The 23,167-nt window shown below is 41.0% G+C and overlaps 1 protein-coding gene across 8 annotated transcripts in view; it reads left to right on the forward strand.

The window, feature by feature from the left end:
- CNPY1 (canopy FGF signaling regulator 1) overlaps positions 1 to 23,167 on the forward strand; it is a 140,484-nt gene that overhangs the window by 82,307 nt on the left and 35,010 nt on the right. For all 8 annotated transcript variants that reach the window (XM_083189027.1, XM_083189023.1, XM_083189024.1 and 5 more), the window contains one exon: positions 1,606 to 1,721. In XM_083189027.1, the coding sequence (XP_083045153.1) occupies positions 1,606 to 1,721 (116 nt within the window). The remainder of the gene's footprint in view (positions 1 to 1,605; positions 1,722 to 23,167) is intronic.

Raw genomic sequence — 23,167 nt, forward strand, 5'->3', positions numbered from 1 at the left:
GCCATTGCTTACAGGAGCTAACCTACTAAGGGGAGGGGGTGACAAACAGATAACACATGGAAGCATAGGTCAGGAAGTAAGAGTTGGAGAGATGATGGATGAAGAAAACTTTGTGGCAACATGACTAGGTGGTGGGCTGTTGTGCTTTAATGAAGTGATACGTAGTAGTTCTGATGGTACTATTATATTGCATACCGGACAAGGGGCATGCCCTTCACCTTATGTAGGGTACACACCACGACGATCCTCTCACGATGCACATTGTGAGCAGGTCGTCAGTGTTTCTTTAGACCCGCTCACGATGATGCGGGGGGGCACGACCCACTCACGATGTGCACTGTGAGCGGGTCCGATCCAATGGCGACCCGCACCCGGCAGTATGGTCGTTATTCAGATCCTACCTGCAGCAGGTAGGATCTGAATAACTACCGACCCGCGGGACCGCGCATCGGATCGGTATCGGTCCACACCAGGACAGAAAAGGGCCCAATCACCACACAATCTACATCCAATTGGTCGGAATTGGATCTAGATTGAGGGGATCGGGCCCTAGTCCTCCTGGTGTGTACCAGGCATTACACCCAGCTCTGATGAACTTTTCTGTGGCCCATTAGTTTTTCCCTCACCCACAGTAGGAACTATTGTCAGGGATTTGTCTCCTTTCCTAGTTCACATGTCAATCTCAGGAAGTGCCATCCTTGATTATTATAGAGACGCTTGACTCTGTACAGTGCTCTCTTTATAAATCAGCTTAGAACAGTGAGAATTCTTATGGCCAATTTATGCACTTCTTATAATGCTTTTGCTATGTTATAAGCTCTGATACAAATGCCCTCTTACCTCTATGTCTGTCTGTCATTACTCAGTCCAATTTTATTGCTGTTTTGTCCCCAATAGTTCAATTGAATATGTTGGCTCTATATAAGTAAATGTTAATACAAATCTTATATATGTCAAGTGTCCGTGTGTGACTGAAACAATGCCATCTGCTGAAACACAAACAGAAACACAGAGGCAATCACAAGGTAGCAGACTAGCTTTCAAAGCATTTGCTTCAAGCGGGCTTAGCTAGTAAATATATAATTGACAGTGCTATTATTTTAGTAAACTCTTTATGTGCAATGTATAATCTTCGACATTAGTCCATGACTTTGGGGAATGTAAGTCCTTTCCCTACCCCTGGTACACAAACAGGCACACAACTACTAGTAGCAGTTTAGTGCAAAGCCGGAGTAGGTGTATCTCTTTTTGGACTGATGGAGGAAACCAAAACATGTGAGGAAACCGGTGACAACATTCAACCTGCAAGACAATAGCACCTGACTATTGCTATACATCACTGTTGTCAGCATTTGCCATAGGCTTTTACATCGATTTGTCACCGCCCAACTTCAAGTCATTTTTTGTGTGTATATTCTCTGTTCTCATTGTTGTACAGCCGGTATATATTCATTCACACCATTCCTGCCCTGGTGGAGTTTAAAATAACTGAATATTATTCTCCCCTTTGTTGAATTTTTTAAACAAGACGAAAAAATTATCTTTCTTTTAAAACAATTGTAGGATATTCCTTGATTTTATTTTATTTTTGTTCTTCCTCTTTAGCCTGCAGGGCATTGGTAAATGAGCTGCTGCATGAAATTAAGAAAGTGAGCCCGAGTAAAACAATTGACGTAGGGTCATTCAGGATCAGTCCGGATGGAACACAGATACAGAATAAGGTAAGGGGGAGAAGGGAAAAAAGTGTTTGAATGAAAAATGTTGCTAATATTAAAAAGCCAGGGGTTTCATGGTAATGCTGCAGCCTTCATGATTGGATTGACTCCCACTGGGAGCTGACATAACCTTAAACTTCCCTTTCAGATATCTTGTGTAACTCCTGTGTTCCTGGTAACCATTTTGAACTCCCTTTTCTTCTATTTTCTGAAGCATGCGGAAATGTATTGAATACTATTGTTTTTTACTTTGTTTGATTTTCATGCATATTAAGGGAGATCAAGATATCCAGCACAATACATCATTTTAATGTATAATTGCATAGAAATAAAAGCTAATTGAAATCTGCAAATGAAGGCCCTTTAGGATTCCTTTAGGGAATCTTTCAAGGCCACTGAAGTCAAATTCCTTTTTTGAGATTAATGGTTTGCATATGATCTAGTATCGTCTTTTTCAATCCTCTCCTCTGCCAAGCCTAAAAGGAAAGTGTTCTGACATGTTTTTTTATCTCTTTGGAATGAATATAATATATATTTTTGTATTTACTTTATTCAAAGCTTGATCTGACTTTTTGGATGGAAGGCAAAGTGTATCTATATTTAATTTTACTTTCTTTAAAAATATGTTCAATCGGTTTAGTCTGCCCACTCGTTTAGAATGAATCACTTTAGAATTGAATATAATGGTATCTTCAGCTTTGTCAGTTAAATACAGGCAAACAGAAACTGCTTAGGAAATGATGTATGAATGGTCAGTTTGAGTTCTTCAACTTGTTATGACCCATTATAGTGTTAAGGGCTTTTACAGATGTGTCCACATACATCTGGTCTCCCTTTGCATTAAACAGCCCTTGTAGTGCATTAAATACTGTAGTATCTTATTGGCAAAATTGAGTGAATGGGACACACAAGCAGCCTCTGCTGACTGTGTGACTGTGGCTGTATCTGCATACAAAATATATCATTTTAATCATCAGAAGCTGCTTATGTGTCTCATTCCATTCGGCCAAGAAGACACTATTTAAAAGAAAACATAGCAAATAGACGCCCTGCACTACTGAGGCACACACGTTGGTGGGTATTGTGATTCAGGCGATCGCATGGGGGACTGATTGTTTGCGACTGCACATAGGTTTTTATGTGCAGCCACTGTATGCGAGCGCCCACAGAGCTCGCACATAGAAGTACGGGCGTGGGGCGGGCAATTTTGCATATGGGAAGGCCCAGCACAAATTGCCGGGGGGGGGGGGGGGGGGGCGGGCAGCTGACTTCGGTGGATGTCAGCTGCCCGCCCTGTCCTCGCACAGGGCACCCACAGGTCTGAGACACCATGCGAGAGCTGAAGAAATCATTCAATGGTCGCCGACCATCTAATGATTTCTCCCCCCGCACTCAATTCTGCAAATGGAGGATTATGCAATTCATGCATTCGCATGCCTGCGAGGGGGGGGCGGTGCTTGGTGGACTCGCAAGGCTCTGAATAAGGGGCGTTTAATATAATAAGATTTGTATGGCATGGAGGATGCATGTACGTGGACACGTGTGTATGTGTCTTGCTGTTGGCAGTTTTTGCCACTAACTGTAGAGGGTTTTTTTTTTTGTACGATTATTTTCTTAGTATTCAGACTCCATAAATGAGTATTGGTTACGGGTAGGTGGTGAGATTACTGCGCCACAGACCTATTATTCTGGATGTGGCAGCTGGGTGTACGGGTACACTACTCGATACCCGATAGACGTAAGTGTAGACAGGTGTGGGTGGGGCACCCTGCGCTTACTAACCAGAATATAATAGGAGATTGAAACTACAAGTGAAATAAAAGGATTGAGAAATACAAAATTAAATTACCTTACACAAAGTGTGGTAAAATAAAGTGATAGTTTATTCAAAAACTGATAGTGCGCACAATTAGCACCACAAGCATATTCTAGTGGTTTAGCATATATAAAAGTAAGCTATTAAAACATCTAATACCGGTATACAATTGGACACAGGGGGACTGGGTAACACAGACAAAACAATACATATAAAAGTCCAGTACCGGTATGGTCCTTATTCAGCAACAGCTGAGTTTGGCTCCTTTATGTGGAGAGGTGTCAGGGTCAATAAAAATATGAGTACCTGGTATTCCAAAAATTGCAGGGGGTGTCTGCCGGCAGACTTACCCTTCTAAGCTGTGTGTGTACGACAGCAATATCAGGGTATCCACAGCATCAACTAGTTTCGCCCACGGGCTTCTTCAGGATGGTGTGTGGAGCTCTCCCTGCTAGCTTGGATCACCATCCTGAAGAAGCCCGTGGGCGAAACTAGTTGATGCTGTGGATACCCTGATATTGCTGTCGTACACACACGGCTTAGAAGGGTAAGTCTGCCGGCAGACACCCCCTGCAATTTTTGGAATACCAGGTACTCATATTTTTATTGACCCTGACACCTCTCCACATAAAGGAGCCAAACTCAGCTGTTGCTGAATAAGGACCATACCGGTACTGGACTTTTATATGTATTGTTTTGTCTGTGTTACCCAGTCCCCCTGTGTCCAATTGTATACCGGTATTAGATGTTTTAATAGCTTACTTTTATATATGCTAAACCACTAGAATATGCTTGTGGTGCTAATTGTGCGCACTATCAGTTTTTGAATAAACTATCACTTTATTTTACCACACTTTGTGTAAGGTAATTTAATTTTGTATTTCTCAATCCTTTTATTTCACTTGTAGTTTCAATCTCCTATTATATTCTGGTTAGTAAGCGCAGGGTGCCCCACCCACACCTGTCCATAAATGAGTAGTTTCTGTATATATGTTATAGATTCTGTAAAAAAATATTATTAATGAATTTTGATGTAAAGTTGATTCACCTGTGGCCTGTATTATCTTTTAAGACTGGTATGGAGTGGACTACAGTGCATCCAGAAAGTATTCGCAGCGCTTCACTTTTTTCACATTTTGTTATGTTACAGCACATGTCCTCGGTCCTCAGGACCCCACACAGTGCATTGTTTGCAGGTCTCCTCATAGAGTCGCAAGTAAAAGAATTAGCTCCACCTGTGGTCTTTGAGTAATGAATGCACCTGTGCACTTGCCCTGTGACCTGGAAAACATGACCTGTGTGGGCTCCTGAGGACCAAGTTTGAGAACCTTTGTACCAAAATGGAATAAATTATTTTTTTTTTCCCTCAAAATTCAACTCACTATACCCCATAATGACAACGTGAGTTTTTGAGAGATTTTTGCAATGTATTAAAAATAAAATAAAAGCTAAGAAATCACATATACATAAGTATTCTCAGCCTTTGCCATGAAGCTAAAAATGTAACTCTGGCGCATCCTGCTTCCATTGATCATCCTTGAGATTTTCCTAGAGCTTAGTTGGAGTCCACCTTTGGTAAGTTCAGTTGATTGGACATGATTTTGAAAGGCACACACATGACTATATAAGGCCCCACACGTATGTACATGTGATTCTTAGTTTTTTTATTTGTAATAAATAAGGAAAAATCTCCAGAAAACTTTTTTTTTCGCGTTGTCATTCTGGGGTATTGCTTGTAGAATTTTGCAACATAACAAAATGTGTAGGGCTGTGAATACTTTCCGGATGCGCTGTATGTATTTATTATTTGCTTGCTTCTTTTATATAGTGCCAGCATGACCGGTAGTGCTTTACAGTTGGGAATAAACACAGTAATAAAACCAGACTGGATATTAACAGACAGACAAAAAGAGATCCCTGATCGCAATCTTAAAATATATATAAAAGTATTTACTGAACTTTTTAAAGGAGTGATAATCAGACTAACCTTGGGAGGATAAGGTGGTGGTTAGATTTGGGTTTGATAAGCTGATAAGTCTGAAGAATTGAGTATCCAGGGAATGTTTGGAGGCTAGAGGAAAGTCTTGTATGTACAACGGAGAGAATTCCATTGAGTGGGTGCAGCCAGAGAAAAGTCCCAGAACCAGGAATAGGAACAGGTAATAAATGTGGATGAAAGATGTACATATACACACTGCTAAAATGATTTTCTGTACAAACTGCCTTTATTGTATTAAAGGTTATAAGCAACTAGGGGAATCAGATGCCTCTGTTCAATTTGCTTTGCTTTCCTTCTTGGCAAGATTACAAAGTTGCATTTTCTCTTTAGACAGCAAGCACAAAACCAAACATCTGCTCGTGTGAGCCTCTAAGTGATCTTAAATCAGAACCCTAACTGTAAGTGGATCCCCTAGCACTTAACAGCAAATCGATATCAAACATACAGGTTTTTAATCACACATAGGGTCTGATTCAGCAAGGCTTGCTAAGCAGCCTACATTCGCTGCCTAGCGAGCCCAAAAACACCACCTGTCCGTAGGCGAACACATCCCCTCGCATGCAGCCGAAGTGGAGAGAAATAATTTTACGATCATCAAATTATTGCTCTCCTCTTCGTTAACAATTGTCTAAACTGACTTTTATTTCTGTCTGAGTCTGCCGAAGAGGACTCCGCCCAGCGTTTTCGTGGGGATGCCCAGAGTTCCACTGCTCCAGGATGGTATGCACCCCCCCCCCCCCCCCCCCACATGCAAATACCTCTCCCTAGATGCGTTTGCACAGGTGGCCTGCATGTGTGCAAATACTTGCATGTGCCGACTCCGCCCGTCGGAACGGAGCTGAATTTGGTCCTGTCCGATCACTAGTGAATCACCCCCATAGTATTAACAGCAGACAGGTCTCATAAAGTTGCGAGACAGAGGGAAGGAGTGCTTATACAGGTAAGGTCCCGTTTCATTAATCTTCACATCTGCTGAGAATGGTTATCTGGTAACCCCTTGTAAAAAGGAGTCACCGATCAGGTTGTTCTTAATATCAGGAATAACAAAAAAATTATTTTCCCATGGACCAATTGCGAAATTCAATTTATTAAAGAAAATAGACTGGAGTGGCTCCATTAGAATAGTAGTAGTATAACTGGGGGGGAATGAAATACATTCAGTCAATCAGAAGAGACCACTGATTGTCACTAGTATACTCATCAGCTTGCATATTGCAGTGCAATCAGCTCTTTGTATATTCACATCAGACCCTGCCCCAGTGGAGCTTACAATATATATTCTCTACCACATGTACATGCACACACATTAATACTAGGGCTCATTTTTGTTAAGAGCCATTCATCCTACCAATATATTTTTGGATTGTTAAGGCCCCCATACACTGGCCCGATTTGTCCTAAGGACAAGTCAGAACAGTTTGCCCATAGCCCCCCGGCAGCTCCCTGGGAGGCTCACATGATGTGCCATTGTTAAATGCAATAAATCGCATGCGATTTTTTTTTTTGCATGTATTACTCCCAGGGAGATTCTGCGGTGGCGGGGGGGTGAGCAGCAGGATCCGGCCAACTGGTGGTGGCGACAGGGGGGCGGACAACTCATAGTGGCGGGAAGCAGGGTCCGCTTGAGTGGTGCCGGCTGGAAACTTGTGCTAGAGGCATTTTGCCGTGCAGCGATATGCAGCTGCTGAATAATTTGAAGTGACTGGCTGAGAGAATTCTCTCAGCCAATCATCAGCCTGACATCTGATTGGCTGAGAGGATCATCTCAGCCAATCGACGTCCGGCCAGTCATTTCAAAATATTCAGCAGCCTCATCCCGCCGCCCTGCAAAATGCCGCTACAAGCTCCCAGTCACCGCTCGGACGGACCCCGCTGCATGCCACTACAAACTGCCCTCCCCCTGCCACCACCACCAGCTGGCTGGACCCCGCTGCCCACCCTTAACCGCACGTGTAAGGAGGTCACAGGTCGGGTGGTCAAACCTGCTGGCCACCCTACCACCAGCTCAGGTCTGATGTGCACGGACCGCGCATCGGACCTGAAGGGACATCAAACTAAGCCATTTTGGGCCGATTACACGGCCCAAATCGGCTCAGTGTATGGGCACCTTTAGAGGAAACCCACTCAAGCACAGGGAGAAATATGTTATGCATTTTTCAAAGCCATTGTAATGGACTCAAGAACATTCTGTACCTTAAGCATACAGACGGAACCTCCCTCATCGTTGCATTTTCTATGCCTAAACAGAGGTTTTATCGTGCCTCAGTTGGAGCACAACATACCTAGCATGCAATACACATCTAGTTTAAGTAGCACCTCAAAGGGAAAAGGCAAGCAACCACATATTGGGTCCCCTCTAATTATCCCCAGTGCCCATGTTTAACAAGCGTAATGGGACGCACAAGCAGCAATGACATGTAAAACCTATGTCGTATCTCGCACCATAGATGTGGGCTTTCACAAAGCTGTGGTTCACACTCGATAGCCATTTTGTTAACCTGCTCAGTGCTCGAGTCTGGTCTGCTACATACAGTGTGCTGACTCTATGCTCAATTTATCCCCATAGCCCCTATGTGTTTCAAATAGCGTAATGAGATGCACTTACAATGTCCATATAATGTAAAGTTTATAACCTATGCAATAGTATTTTCTGAGAAAAATGTCTATTTAACATACAGTACTGTGCAGTAAAGTAGTTCTTGCGCTATAATGTATTTCAGTTGGCGACTTCACACATGCGCAATGCTGATTCTTGCCCTATAGTATTCTATTGGACATCTCACAGTGGTGATTTTAAAAAGCGACATCTTGTGGATGATCGTGGGTATTACACTCACCGGTAAAGCCATACGCCATGCTGAGTGTAGTGAGTATGGCTTTGCACCATCCTTTTACAGTTATATAGAGCTCCATACATTCTAAGAGGAAATAATGTGTAGTGGAGCAAGCTATAATAAGGTAAAAAAAAAGGCAATCTCTTAAGGGATCGACTTTTCCTAGAGAGAGAAGTCACCCACGATCCCCCCTTGAGCCACCCGGGCTGGGGTTGCATGTGATGCAACATATCTCTCCTGCAGCCTGTGGGATCCTGTGTGCTGTGCATTGCATTGCATCTGATGTCACATACATGCAATTTGGATGCATTTTATGTGATTTATTGCCGCAATCGCATATAAAGTAACCAAACCGCATGTACAACGCAACTTTCATTTGTGTCCATCTCATGTGTGTCGAGAAAAATATTAAAGCGGTTATAATTGCTTAATTATTTTCTTTTTATAAAAAAGATTTATACACACTTGCCGGTGCTGGCCAGGAAGCCGGAGTTGGGGGGTCCAGGAGCCTTGCTGCATTCCACAGTATGGCTCTCACTAGCCATATCTTCTGTCGTCCTGCATGTACATATGATGGAGGATGTTCCTCACGACTCGCGGGAACGTGATGTGCATTCGCACTGGACAATATTTAGATTTTGTTGTTCATGGCATTAATTCTACCCATCTACAGCAGTAGACAAATCTATGCCTAGTCCAACTTTAGAAGAATGTGTATTTGACAATTATGGGTAAATTTACTAAGATGGGAGTTCTACTGCAGATGGGATGTTGCTATGGGCAACATCCCATCTTTAATACAACTTCCATCTTAGTAAATTTACCCCTTAGTGATTTCTCCTCTCCATGGAAGCTCCATTAAAAGATGCATGTGTCCACTCTGAAGGAACTTTACAATATCAGGCCTCACCTTGCTACAGGAAAATACAGTAAATCATGGGTCTGTAAATAATGTTATACTGACCATGCTTTTCCCTACAGAGTCTGGGTTGTCTCTCCATCTTTCCCACTTCATTAGAAAGTTGGTGGCATGTGGGAGATCCGCCCACTTTGGCGGGTGCTGAGAGGTCTACGCAGGGCCAGCTTAACATCAACATTATAGGCCCTCTGCAGAGCACATACAATACTATAATAACAATATTATACCCCTCCTGTACCGTCTCACTTCATGCTTTCATACAGGGAATGGGTTGCAATAGTTTGGTTTGTGGAAAGCTCCAGTTATTTACTGTCTGGCTACAGACAGGAAGACAGGTAGAGGTGACTACCACCTGCCCCTGCTTGAAGGACTTTGGAATTGTGGGTCCCTGATCTGCTGCCCAGAGTCCCTGTATATAGGAGAATATGGGAAATGTATTTACAAAAGTTCTGAGTTTTCTGCTATTTTGCTGTGGTATATAAAACGGGATGCTGTCATTTGGTCTACAGCATGATGGTAGAACGTCATTAGGTCGACACCTCTAGGTCGACATGGTAAAAGGTCGACATAAGAAAAGGTTGACATGGTTCTAAGTCGAAAGGTCATTAGTTCGACAGTGTTTAGGTCGACAGTCAAAAGGTCGCCATGGGGTTTTTCACTGTTTTTTGAGCTGACGTGCCAACAGGCGGTATTTAATGCCCTACCATCCACTAGGGCGTGGTGGGAGAATAAAATAGTGTGCCGAGCGCAGCGAGATGCGGAGAACTTTAAACTGTGTCCATTTTGACTGTGTTGACATTCAGGTAAAAAAACAGTGAAAAACCCCATGTCGACCTAGACATTGTTGAACTAATGACCTGTCGTACTAATGACCTTTCCACCTAGAACCATGTCGACCTTTTCCCACGTCGACCTAATGGTGTCAACCTAATGACTGTCGACCATTATGCTGTAAACCAAATGATCCCAACCCATATAAAACAGCCCTTTTTCTATATGCATTGCCATCCTATTTTGCATTTAAAAATATTTGACCGCTATTACAAACACAATATATCCTATCATACCTCCCAACATTTTAACTTTTGAAAATGTGACCCTCCACTGCATGCTCCAAAAAGGGACCAGGTATGAGCCAAAAGGGGCGTTGCCTCATGGGGATGGCGCGGCTGCAAGCCACACCCCTTTTAATCGCTATGGGGGCATGACCAGGGCTGTGTGAGCTGTTGGCCATGCCCTCAGCCCCTCTGCTTCTGAATAGATGCTGTGCACATTTGCACAGCATCTATTCCCCTGTGTGTCCCAACTGCCCCTTCCCCACCACGAGACACTGCCGGCACCAGGCGGGATGTGGGACCATCCCAAAAAAACAGGATGTTCCTGCAAAAGTCGTGACAGTTGGGAGGTGAGTTACATTTAAGCCTGCTACAATTTATTTTTTATTCAGCGTATATTGTACTGTATCTGTACTGTGTTCTACATCCCACGTAATTATCCTCATGCAACTTTAAAAGTGGAAAATGTGTGAATTAACAATGTGCTGCCAAGCAGTATCATCACTCAAACAACTACTGAAATAAGCTCTCAGTTTAGATGCAAAGTCGGAAAGAGTTCAACTATCATTGCTGTTGCTGTCTTCGTTCCTCCTTTGGTGACCTCTGCAGTCTTTGATGACAGCAGCTGCAACCACTATTTCTATGAACTTGGGAAACAATTGTTCTGACTTATAGTCTAGCAGCATTCATGATGTCAAAGAATCATGTTGGGCAAACTGCTACACTGGTAAATAGAAATGATAGTTCCACTGTACTAAAAATACCTTCACCAACACCGGAATAGATACTAAAGGGGGATTTCAATTGAGGGTGGGTAATTCAGAAGCGCAGCAGGGTTTTGTTATTCAATTGAAAGACTGAAAATGGAAATCTATAGAAATCACTGCATCTTATTTTCACACATCCCTGGAGCAAGATTGATTGTTTTTCCTAAAATTGTTAAAACATCACTGGGACTTTCTCTGGGACGTCGACGACACCCCTTCTGAGGACTAATTATGCAATTGGAAGTGCCATTTAGCTTAGTCTGTAATTACTCAACTTCCGAAGCTGCTTCTTCTGCGTCCAGTGTTGGGATCTGGTCCAGTGTGGAAGTGCGCATGAGTGTGTGAGCAACCCCTGGTGAGTGTGACACTCCCCCCCCCCCCCCCCCATCCTTCCCAGAGCTGGCTGCTGAGAGAACTACATCTCCCAGCAGCCCTTGTGCCTCCCAACAGCAGAACTTGGTTCACTGCAAAGCCTGGAAGAGAATGGTTGGCTCGCAAGCACACGGCTCAAGTCCAGGTTTTCAGACCTTCACAGCCACAGCTGGTAAGTGGGAGGATTTCAGGGATCAAAACACATAAGGAACATAACTCTCTTAATTTTTTGTTATTATGCCTCTTTATTCAATTCTGCTATTTTTCCAATAGTTCTATAGCAGCGCCAATTGGTGGATGCAGCACGGATGGTGTAATGGTTAACATTACTGCCTCACAGCGCTAAGGTCATGGGTTCGATTCACACCTTGAACCTAACTGTGCTGAGTTTGTATATTCTCCCCATGCTCGCATGGGTTTTACTCCAGGTACTCCGGTTTCCTCCCACAATCCAAAAATATACTGGTAGGCTAATTGGCTCCCAACAAAATTAACCTTAGAATGGGCGGGATGTACTAACGGGAAAATGCGGCAAAACACCAGTTTTACCGCATTTTCCTATGTATCAATACCCGTCCGCCCCGTTTATGGGCTTCTTTCGCCGTCCGACGTCCGCGCGCCCACCCCCTCCCATCCTCCTTTGATCTCCTCCTTCCCCTGGTGTCACAGCCGGCAGGACATCCGGCTTCAGGGGGGAGGAGGAGACACAGGGGGACGCTGGCAGCCGCCGGGAGGTGACGGAGACCCCCGCAGCCCACATCACAGGTATCGCGGGGGTCTCCGTTACCGCAGCCCGATGCTGGCCGCATATGTTAGTACATATGCGGTAGCATCGCGGCGGCTGCCGTGTGAAGGGCGGAGATGTATGTTGATACATCCCACCCAATGTCTGTGTATACTGTATATGTGGTAGGGAATATACTGTAGATTGTAAGCTCCACTTGCAGGGACTGATGTGAATGTTCAACTATTCTCTGTACAGCGCTGCGGAATATGTATGCGCTATATAAGAAACTGTTAATAAATAATAAATATGCAAAACCTATACACAAAATGATTTCATTTGGGGCTAAGAAAATAGACCCCCGAAGGCAGAACCTATAAAGCGCAACCTATAACTGCAGCAGTTAGGAATTAAAAAGCAAAAGTGCCCAAATAGTTTCTCTGGCCTTTTTCACCTCAGTTCTTTGGTTGCCCCCTTCTGGACTGAATATTATTGCTGGAGACCTATGGGCATTATTGCCGCAACTGGAAAATACCTCACTCTGTGATGGCTACTGAAGCCTTTAATTTATTCCTGTGTGTAATCAATATTGCCTCAGTGCGGCAGCTGGAGTTTGCTATTGATACAGGAGCACCTTGCATGTACATGCTGCAGCAATAGTGATGTTTGTATCCAGTGAGCAGCACTGTGTCAATTAGTCAACACTATGTATGTGTCGGACCTAGTAGTGTGTCATCAAGGCTGGGGACATTCCAATCGGGTCTGGGATTAGACTATTTTATTACTAATGACTGCAGAATTTACTGCAAATGGCACCTTATACAAACAAACTCTTTTTTGTGATGCTCTACTTTTTGATTTAATTTTAACTGAATTTATTACATTTGCAACTTCAATCCTAAAATCACTTTTTGTCTGCATCAGGGGTGTGTTCTATACAATATAGTTATATTATATTCCTGAACTACTTTTTTGGTATGATGCCCATTTAATCAGAGATGGGTTTTTTTTTTTTTTTTTTTTTATATATATAGACTTTAGTTTTTCATTACTACATACATATGTTTATTTTTATATATATTATATAGCATGCACTAACATTGTTATGGTATCTGCCATATCAGATGTGCCATTTTCTTATCAGTTGTTGTTTTTGTGAATCTGAACAAGATACATCTAGCGGATTTTTGCAAATACGCACATTGACGGATGGTCCTTGTGCAGATGTTTCTCTTTATCCATGAAATAGGTTTGGCTACCGTATGGGTGGTTACCGTATGAATGCACCCCAGAGGTATGTTTGGTGGTTGAGTAGCCAGTTCTTCATGCCATTCTGAGGGCATGCGTATGGAAAACGTGCCTTTGTTTCTAACTGTATCTGGATGGCTGACGGACCATGTCTACTTCGACAGTCAATCGGTTAAAACAAAATCGTCCACATGCACAAGGTCGACATTGACAAAAGGTTGACACATAAAATTGTCAACTTGGGTTTTCTGAGGATTTTTTAATATTTCACTTTTTAATACTTCACCATTCACGTGGACTCTAATTGGAAACGGTAAAGTGGCCTGAAGCATGGCGAGTGAAGCTGTCCACTAATTGGGGGTCCACATGCTCAGTTGTCAACATTGGCAATAAAGAGATGTGAAAAACTCATGTTGACCTTTTTGTGTGTTAACCTTGTGTTGACCTTTTTTTATATGTCGACATTGTGTATGTTGACCTTTTGCTGACTTCTTAATGGCTGACCACCTAGAAATTGTCTATGAGCTATATCACACCTGTTTCTGACAGCTACTTTGCACCCAGCCTGGGGCTTGACAAAAGTGGCAACACAATTGGTGATGATGGTGCTTTAAGGATCTGTGCATGAGCATAAGGTGGTAAATCTGGCAGCCATTGCCCTCCACATGAGTGTTCTCCCCAGGCTTTATTTTCGGCTATTGCAGGCACACGCTTCCTGCGCAAAGTGTGTACAGAGAGGAAGGGGACATGAGGGCAGCTCAACTTGTTGGCCACCTCACAGTGCAGCTCACCCCCGTACCCCATCACCTAAACCTAACCCCATCACCTAAACCTAACCCCCACTGCAGTCTAACCCTAACTTCCCTCACTAGTGCCTAAACCTAATGCCCCTTCCCCAGCATGACCCTAATCTGCCCAGCATACACACTCATCGGGCTGACGGTATTACGGTATTGGCATTCTGAGCCTTTCGAGGTTTTGGCAACAGTCTTCTGACGGCAGTTAGGATGCTGGCATCAGTATATTGAATGCCGTCATCCTGGCCGCCAGGATGCTGACTGCATCCCATATATAAACATATAAAAAAGAGCATTTTAAACATAGTAATATTTAGTGTTAATAATAATTCAACTACTGTAGTAATCTCTTCACTTTTTTCAGAGAATCATGCATGTATTTCAGCCTGTATTACTACATATACAATTAATAGTTTTGCTGCAATAACTGATGTAATATTATATTAAACTTAATGAATATTTTTGCAATACTCTCTCTCTAGGTTAGAGAGACTGAGCTTTTCAGACCTTAGTGAAATTGGCAATGTCTCAGTCCAGTTGAGCATAATGGGATGACCATTGATAGTCACCATCGATGGTAGCATTGATGGATAACCTCGATGGTGTGAAACCATCTGCAAGGGAACCATTGATGGTTTCATCCACAGATGGTCACACCTGATTTACAATTCAATGGTCTTTGGGCATGCCAGGATTGGAGCAAAGCTTCATGTCCCGGCACCTTTATTTGTTGCTTATGTATTATCTGTTGTGGGTAACCACCTGAATCTCTTCCATCAATTGCAGCATGAAATAGCCATTTGTTATCCATTTGTTGCATCTGCTTGACACCTAAATCATGCATAAAGTACTGTTTCTGTATGATTACCTGCACTAATAAATACCAAAGCTGACTATATTTTCTATACATGCATAAAGAAAGTAAAGATTGCTTTTGTTGTCTGAATCACAGTGGGCCTGATTCATATGTGGTTGGTGTTGCTATCACTACTTCTTCCTTGGAATCAGCAGTGATAGCACAGTATGTAATGCACCAGGAGTCATCTATTACAAGCAGACTCCTCCTGCTACAGTAGTGATCCGACCTCTGTCCTAGGACACATCATCAGATCATTGGCCTGGTGCCGCTAAAGCCACCCATTGCGCTGGCCAGGAAATCTCAGTCCTACAATGGAGATCCCTGGCTTCTTCCTTCCCCCTAAATGGCAGAAACACCTCTATTTTCACAAATGGATCACACTGCCTAACTGCCCCCCCCCCCCCCCAGTCTGCTGCTCTGTGTCCTGTGATGTGGGATCTGTTCGCAAAATGTTCAGAATGAATCATGTACTTTTGCAGCACAGGCCACATCCCCGACCACAACTGAATAAGGCCCAATATGCTTTACAAATTCGCAACCATTTAGCTGGATTTCCTCCTAAGTCTTAAGAGGGACCTAATAGTTTTATAAAAGTCTCTTTTTGTTACCGGATTGGTTTGTTTCTTAATTTGTGTTTAAAAGAAGCAACTTCCTTGTACTTCTCATCAAAATATCTATTGAATGGTAATTCATTCTCTATGTATTCTGTATTTTGACTTTTTTAGATGTCAGAATGTTAAAGTGAGTCCCCACTGTGGCACTAGAGGGCAATAACAGCCACTCCGTCTACCCGGGCTGCAGAAATTAGTCCAATCTTTTTTCCTTTCTTTCCTCCCTTTATTTAGGAGAGAATTGACTTCACACTGTATTGGGTTTCCTTATGGGAGCAACAACTCTCTTTTATAGAAACAGAGTTTTTTTTCTGAAACCTCAACAAACAACTGCGGACCAGGAGCATGTGGCCTCTTCGGGTGTGGCACACATTAGTGATAAATACAAGGTTCCTCGGCTTAACTTTTTCAGCCTCATCAAGCTCTGAAAAAGAGCAGAGGCCACATACGAGGAAGAAAGGGTTTATTGTTGAAAAACATTGAGCCAGAGCAGCTAAACAGACCAGTATTAGCTAGGAAGCCGAACCCACTAAGGTCAGCCCAACATCAGAGTGTTACCTTATATTACAAGGAATGTGATTTATACCACCTGGTTTGTAGTACGTAACTGTTCAAATGCACTTTCTAATGTGCTGGTAAATTCCATTCGAGAACAGTGACTTCATCATCTTGTGAGGAGTATGTCTTCAGTTTCAGCCTTGTTTTCATTCTTCTGCTAGTACATTTAGTGTTGTCCTTTGCATTACTATTCAGACTCTTGCATGAGTCGAGACCATCTCAAGTAAACAAATTTATAGATGACATTCTATGGAAACATATCGCATTATATGGTGTTTTAGCAAAATATCTCACATTACGAATGTTATGTTCGAACCGGACAGCTAATCCACTGATTGACACATGTTTCTCGGTTAGGAATACAGTATATTTACTGCAACCAATCAAATGCTATCATTTATCTTCTAGAAGGTGCTAAATAAATAAGCAGTAGATTCTAATTGGTTGCCCATAGCAACTTCCCATGTGAAATAGAATTCCCATCTTAATAAATTTCCCCCTAAATCTTTGTTGGTTTCTAGGCCTTTTTTTTTTTTCATAAATGACTTAAAATACTTTATTTTGTGTGTAAATAGTTTCTATTCACTTGATCACAGGTGATTAACCAGTACTAAAGGTGCCCATACACGTTACAATTACTGTATACAATATCGCATCTTATCGCATCTCGTTTTGCGATGAGATCTAGTACAAAAGTAACTGTAGCACATACTTTTTGTACTAGATCTCATGGCAAAACCGAGATACGATGAGATGCGATATTGTATACAATAATTGTAACGTGTATGGGCACCTTAAGATTTATTTTATATCTGTTTGTTTGAAACCATTGCTTTTGATTACACAATTCTGTATTTTAATAACATTGCACAAATAACAATCAAATATTCTTGTATTATTTGTTTTTGTGGGTGTTTCTCAATTGCTGCTTTGGTTTAAGTAAAGAGATTCCTAACATTTATTATAGTTTATTAACTTCATAATGCTGCAGATGCCTGTGTACTTTTGGGCTAAAATTTGATTTCACTTTGACTTCATAACAATCTATATTTTCCTAAAGAGAGCGTTATAAAAATGTGTGCAACTAATTTAGTTCTGTGGGGAAAATAATTACTTTTCTTTTCTTTGAAGACAAGGTACTTACAACCAGATTTTTTTTTTCTGTACTGTGTTTATGACAAATATATGTACCAAACCATTACTGGCTATACAGTGAGGACAAAGGGTCACAGAAAGGGGGGATAGAGAAGTGAGGCCTTAATGTGTAATTATGTAGTGACTGTATAATGTCATATTCCTAGTAATCACCAGATCTCGCTTTTGTTGTTAGAGAATGTTTTTTTATTTTTATTTTTTCGTTTTTGTTAAGCTGGCACCTGGTGTTTTCCTATTATATCTGTGTTACAGTGGGCTAAAACATCGCAAGAGTCTAATATAGCTCCGTATGTGTATATATTATAAACCTATACCATTACTTCCTTTCCCCTATTCTAGTTTTGAGAACTGGGTAACTGTTACATATCAGCAGAAGACCTCTTACTTAAATGATAAACACAAATATGTAGTTATACAGGCAGTGTAGAGTACTGAACATTCTTGATTAAAATGTAATTACCGTGCTAGCATTTCTCGAGTCTCTAGGGATATCCAATATCCATCAACTTTCCCCTGCCAATACGCCGAGGCAACATACACTGCATAGAGTTCATCTACAGAAAGACGTTCTATTGATCGGCTCTCAGATTCTTCTATTTAGGAGCTTTGTGGGGTCAGTGTAATAAAAATAGGAAATAAAAACTGAATTTCTGCTTGTTAGGGGGAAGGCATTTATATAAATATATATGAAAGTGATTCCACTTTTTTTTTTTGCTGGCTGAGATTTGTGATCTAGTCCAGAAATCTAAGAGCAGGATTAAGCAACCTGCGCCCCTCCAGGTAACAGGATACTTTACATAGAGTTCCTCGGCACCTGGCAAGTCATATATTGTATCACAAAACTCTGCTTCAGTTGTAACTGCAATAGTACCACAATGGGTGGGAGGGGAGGTATCCTGCATAATATTGTGTATGTTTTGTCTATGGATATCCTCAGCAACCAATGACATCATGAATAACCTTTAGGCAGGACTAACCCTATAGTCTGAATTTATAGAGAGAATCCGCAGACTTTGCCTAACCTTATTCAGCTACTCAATGTGATATTTTGCATTCAGCCTACCAACATGCTGTCACACATTTTACCCATTTTTATTTTTGAGCAGCCACGTTTAGCCTAAAAAGATAAAAAGTGCCCTATACTGTACTAATAAATACATTTTTCCCACATCAGTCATTTTTGTATTATTGACCTTCTTTTAATGATTATTTTAAATTACAAAATAAAAAAAGTAGTTCTGTTTTGATGGCATTTGCTTTGCTGCCAGTATATACACCATTATGGCCCCCTCGCAAACTGTATATATCATCTGTTTATGTAACATGTTATATAGAATATGAAAGCAACGTTCCTCACTTTCAGAGTTTAATGTAAACTTTAAAAGGAGGTCCGTGTATAAATGTTCTACAAAAACTGTACCCCCTTAGTTGCATCATTTTCAGAGTAGCTGTGTGTGTAGGGATAGTTCTCTTGCAGTAATATAAATACGTTTGGTCGGATACATAGCAGCTGTACTTAACCCTTTGAGTGCCAAGGGAATTTGTCAAAATAGGTGTGAAAATTGCCAAGCAAACCTTTTTTATTCATCGTAAGGACCTGTAATGTTTACCTTTTATATAGGAAATATGTTTTTTTTTTTTACACAACATTCTTTATTTGAATGTATATAACAAATGTGAGCGATGCTGGCATTTTTAGGCAATATTTTGCACATCTCTCACAGAGATGTTGGCACTCAAAGGGTTAATGTCACATAATTAGCTGGTGTATAAATATCTCCGAGATCATCGCCTTTGGTAGGTTTTCCTGTCCCCTGTACATCAGGATCATCAATGTGGGGTTTGAGCAGACCCAACTATTTTTTTATTTCCTGCTCTTAACCACTTGGACTTTCAATGGATTGTGGACCCCTACAGTCACAACTCTTCTGCATTAAGTTGATCGCAAGTTGCCTGCAATTGCATGCATGGAACTTACAGCATGCAAGTGCAATCCATGTTGCTCTGCCGGCGGGACAGTTGTAACATGCAGAGAGATTCAGGTTTGGGTTAGGTGTACCCACACTGAAGTCTAAATTGCAGTGTAAAAAGAAAAGTAAAATAGGGAGTGTAATATTCTGTATTACATTCCAAAATCAAAGGATTCTTTGCTGGTGTGTACCCAAATAATGGGAATGAATTAAAATATAGCAAGAAACCTCAGGCTCTGTGATAAAGCCAATAAAATGATAATTTATTGAAGCAAATAGTAAAAATAAAGTAGTTGCAAATATCAATGGTTTATAAATCAAAAATATATAAAACAATAGAATTCCTGTAAAAGTTTTTGGTGGAAGGTAAAATCATACCTGCAGGTGGTGGCAAGTGTCAGTGGGGATAGTTTGCCAGGGAGAGCCAGAATACCCTCTGTTATGACACTCACAAGCTTAGGCTTTAGTGGTCCCAGGTAAATACAAAACCAACGCATTTCGAGCTATACCTCTCTTTTTCAAGGACGGACCACCACCTACGGTAATTTTATCTTCCAAGAAAAACTATTACAGAATTTCTATTGTTTTAGTCCTATATTTTTGATTTACGGACCATTAAACTATTTAATTATACTATTTATTACAACATAAATTTATAATTTTTATGGTCATTCTCACAGCGCCTGAGGTTTCTTGCTATATTTTTTTTCATATGCGTAAAAATTAAGTCAGCTACATGCAAAAGCCGCCAGTATTTACCCTGCACTGAAAAAAATATAAAGGTACATCATTTTTTCAACATTTCCGAATCAGGCCCTAAATTCATTCAAACTCCTTATTATCCACTGACACCCCCCCCCCCCCCTCTCCTCTCCACATCAGCCACAAGTGCAGATGTGACTGAGCTGTGTAAGATTTAAAATTCACTGTAGCAGCATGCGTTTGGCCCTGGAGTGTGAACAGTGCACAAACAAAAGCTTTGTGCAGAGGAGTAACTTGCGATCACCTCTGCATCATTGCCTGTAGATCTTAAACTGTTTTTAGAACTGGCCTTTCCTTTTTGTTTTTATTTTAAAAATGGTTAAAACTGTACATGGTAGAATGTTACAGCAATTTACATTATCACTACTTTGATATCCTATGGAGTGCCAGGGATTTACCGCTGCTAATCGTTCTGCCACACAAATGTAATTGTAATTTACAAAGGGGAAAAAACCCTCAAAAGCTTATCCATTGTATATTCACTTCCAGCAGACAGATTTTAAGTTATTCATTTCATGGATCCATTGAACTTGAACTAGAAGCGGTAATGTTGCGTTTATTTAACCTCCTAAACTAGGCAGATCAAATAAAAATAATATTTTTAAATCCTAATATCCAGTTTCAGTTATACCTCATCTCTACACTACACATAGAAGAGTTTCCAAGTACCAGCGCTACCATACTCTTCATTGTCATTATTAGCTTCATCTGTTTCACTACTATATACCTATTCCCAACCTGATTTTTTTTTTGTAATCTAATTGAAAGTAGGTGGTTGAAAATAAATACAACCCATTTGTCCCCACTGAAATATATATATAGATTTTTTTTTTTTATTGGTGGTGTTTTTTTTTTTAATATTAGGTTGTTGTTTTTTTGTGGAAAAAAATGTAAGTAAATTTATGAATTATGTTTTCCATAATTTATTAATTTAGGAATTATGTTTTCCACAATACAACTATGATGTTGCAAAGTGGTGTCAGTATTTTATATTATTATTATTCAATTATTTTTTTTAAACATTTTTGTAATGCATCTGTAGAAGATAACATACAATAATATTAGATTATTTTATAAAGAAATATATATTCTTTTAATAATTAATATTTACATGAACGTCATTTTGAGAAAAATACTCATTAATGCAACCAGGCCATAGGTTGTTCTATTGAAGGAATTTAATTTCACTCTGTTTCTGTGTTTAAATATAGTAAATGCCAGGGCTAGTGACTCCTGAAACAGTTGCCAAATAATTACAAATTAATAATTTAACAATTACTTGCCTTTTTATGAAGAGTTTAGTTTTATCGAAATGACAGAACAACATAACAAAAGTCAGTGCCAGTGGCTGTAAGCTCCCTAAAGGATCCATTTGATTTTTTCTGTCGGGCGCCATCTATAGGCCATCAGCAAGCAAAACACATGAATTCCCCCCCGTGTGGAGCAGCATTAGCCCTTTATTTGATAGGATTGCTTCTGAATAAAACTTCAATATCTATGTTTTAATAAGCCCTCTGGGTCATTCCATCTGATGGAATGGGACATTCAGACACATTTTTCATAAGTCCCATTCCATGAATAATGAATGTATAACTTTATATCATAAATCGGTTGAAGCTTAAAGTTGATTCTAGTAAAAGTATAAAAAAAGTAATTGATACAAAAACAATTACAATGTACTTGTGATGGAGCAGGACTCAAAGCACAGAAGGTAACATAACATTAAAGTCATATGAATTATACCCGCCGATTGCATTTCATCTACAAGGAAGGCAATACGGTACCGGGACCTGGCCAACCAGAGTGCCGACCTACCCTTTGCCGCAGGATCCTCTTCAGCAGCATCTTCGGTCCCAGGTGTTGATCGGTGAATCCATGTCTTTTTCTGCCGATGCTAATTCACTAATTTAACGGCTGTTTCCATAAACGCAAATTCTGCTTTTCAAGGAGCCAACTCTCCAGCTGCAAGTCCTCGGATAAAAAAGGCCGGGATTGAATTTGCAGTTTACTCAGATTATATAGAAAATAAAGTATTTTTACCGACTGTCCTGAACTATTCCAGAGGTTTATAAATTAGTGGATGACCTTCATGACTCCCACAAGAGCCTTGAAAATTCTCTGAATGATTAGTGATCAAGATGCGGTATGTGCCAATATGGCTAAGCGAAAGGAGTATTGTGGCATTAATTTCATTATTAAACCTTCCACTCCACTGACGTGATGGAACTACCTAAGTCAGCAAGTATGAAATAGAATAAACTGCAGTATGCTGAGGTGAACTCACACATACCTTGTAGGGTTCATTCTAGCACCCCTTTCAAAATCCGTGCAGTTCTTCTTCCCTGCCAGGGATTTCTCTCTCCTCTATGGTGCCTCTAGTACAGGTCTGGTCTGCATATCAGTGATAAAATACAGACCACACTGTGCTGAAAGCACCACAGCAGGGATCGACACCCCATGCAGGGAAGAGGAACTGCACAGGTTTTTATAAATGCAGAGTGCTAAAACGAACATGACTTTGGTTATGCGATAACGAAGAAACCTTGAATAATAATGAACACAACAATATTAGTCTTGCGTAATCTAATTATAAATATTATTGTTTATGTATATGGTGCCACAAGGATTTCGCAGCACCTAACAGAACACATAATTATAAATTGTGTCGCTTTAAGAGACAGGACACTGAAATAATCATTTTGGTGGCAGACCCTTAGGGTTAGGTGCCAATGAAAGGAGTAACTCCCATAGGTAAAAAGTAGTCTAAGGAGAAGAAGCAAATGAGGGGAGAGTGCTCTGCACCTGAGAGCTTACATTCTGAACATGAGTGGCAGAAGTGGTTTCAATTCCCCCCCAGTCACAAGAGTTATAGATCTTGGCCACAGTGTGGCTTGCCTAGCTCCACTCTCCTTCCCTGACCGGCCCAGTGAGTCCTGCCCTTCACTTACTGACTGTACAGTGTGGGATGGCTATAGGTGGTGCAAAACAGTCAATGGTTTCCTGACA

The sequence above is a fragment of the Crinia signifera genome, chromosome 5 (assembly GCF_055691185.1).
Source record: "Crinia signifera chromosome 5, ASM5569118v1, whole genome shotgun sequence".
NCBI lineage: Eukaryota > Metazoa > Chordata > Amphibia > Anura > Myobatrachidae > Crinia > Crinia signifera.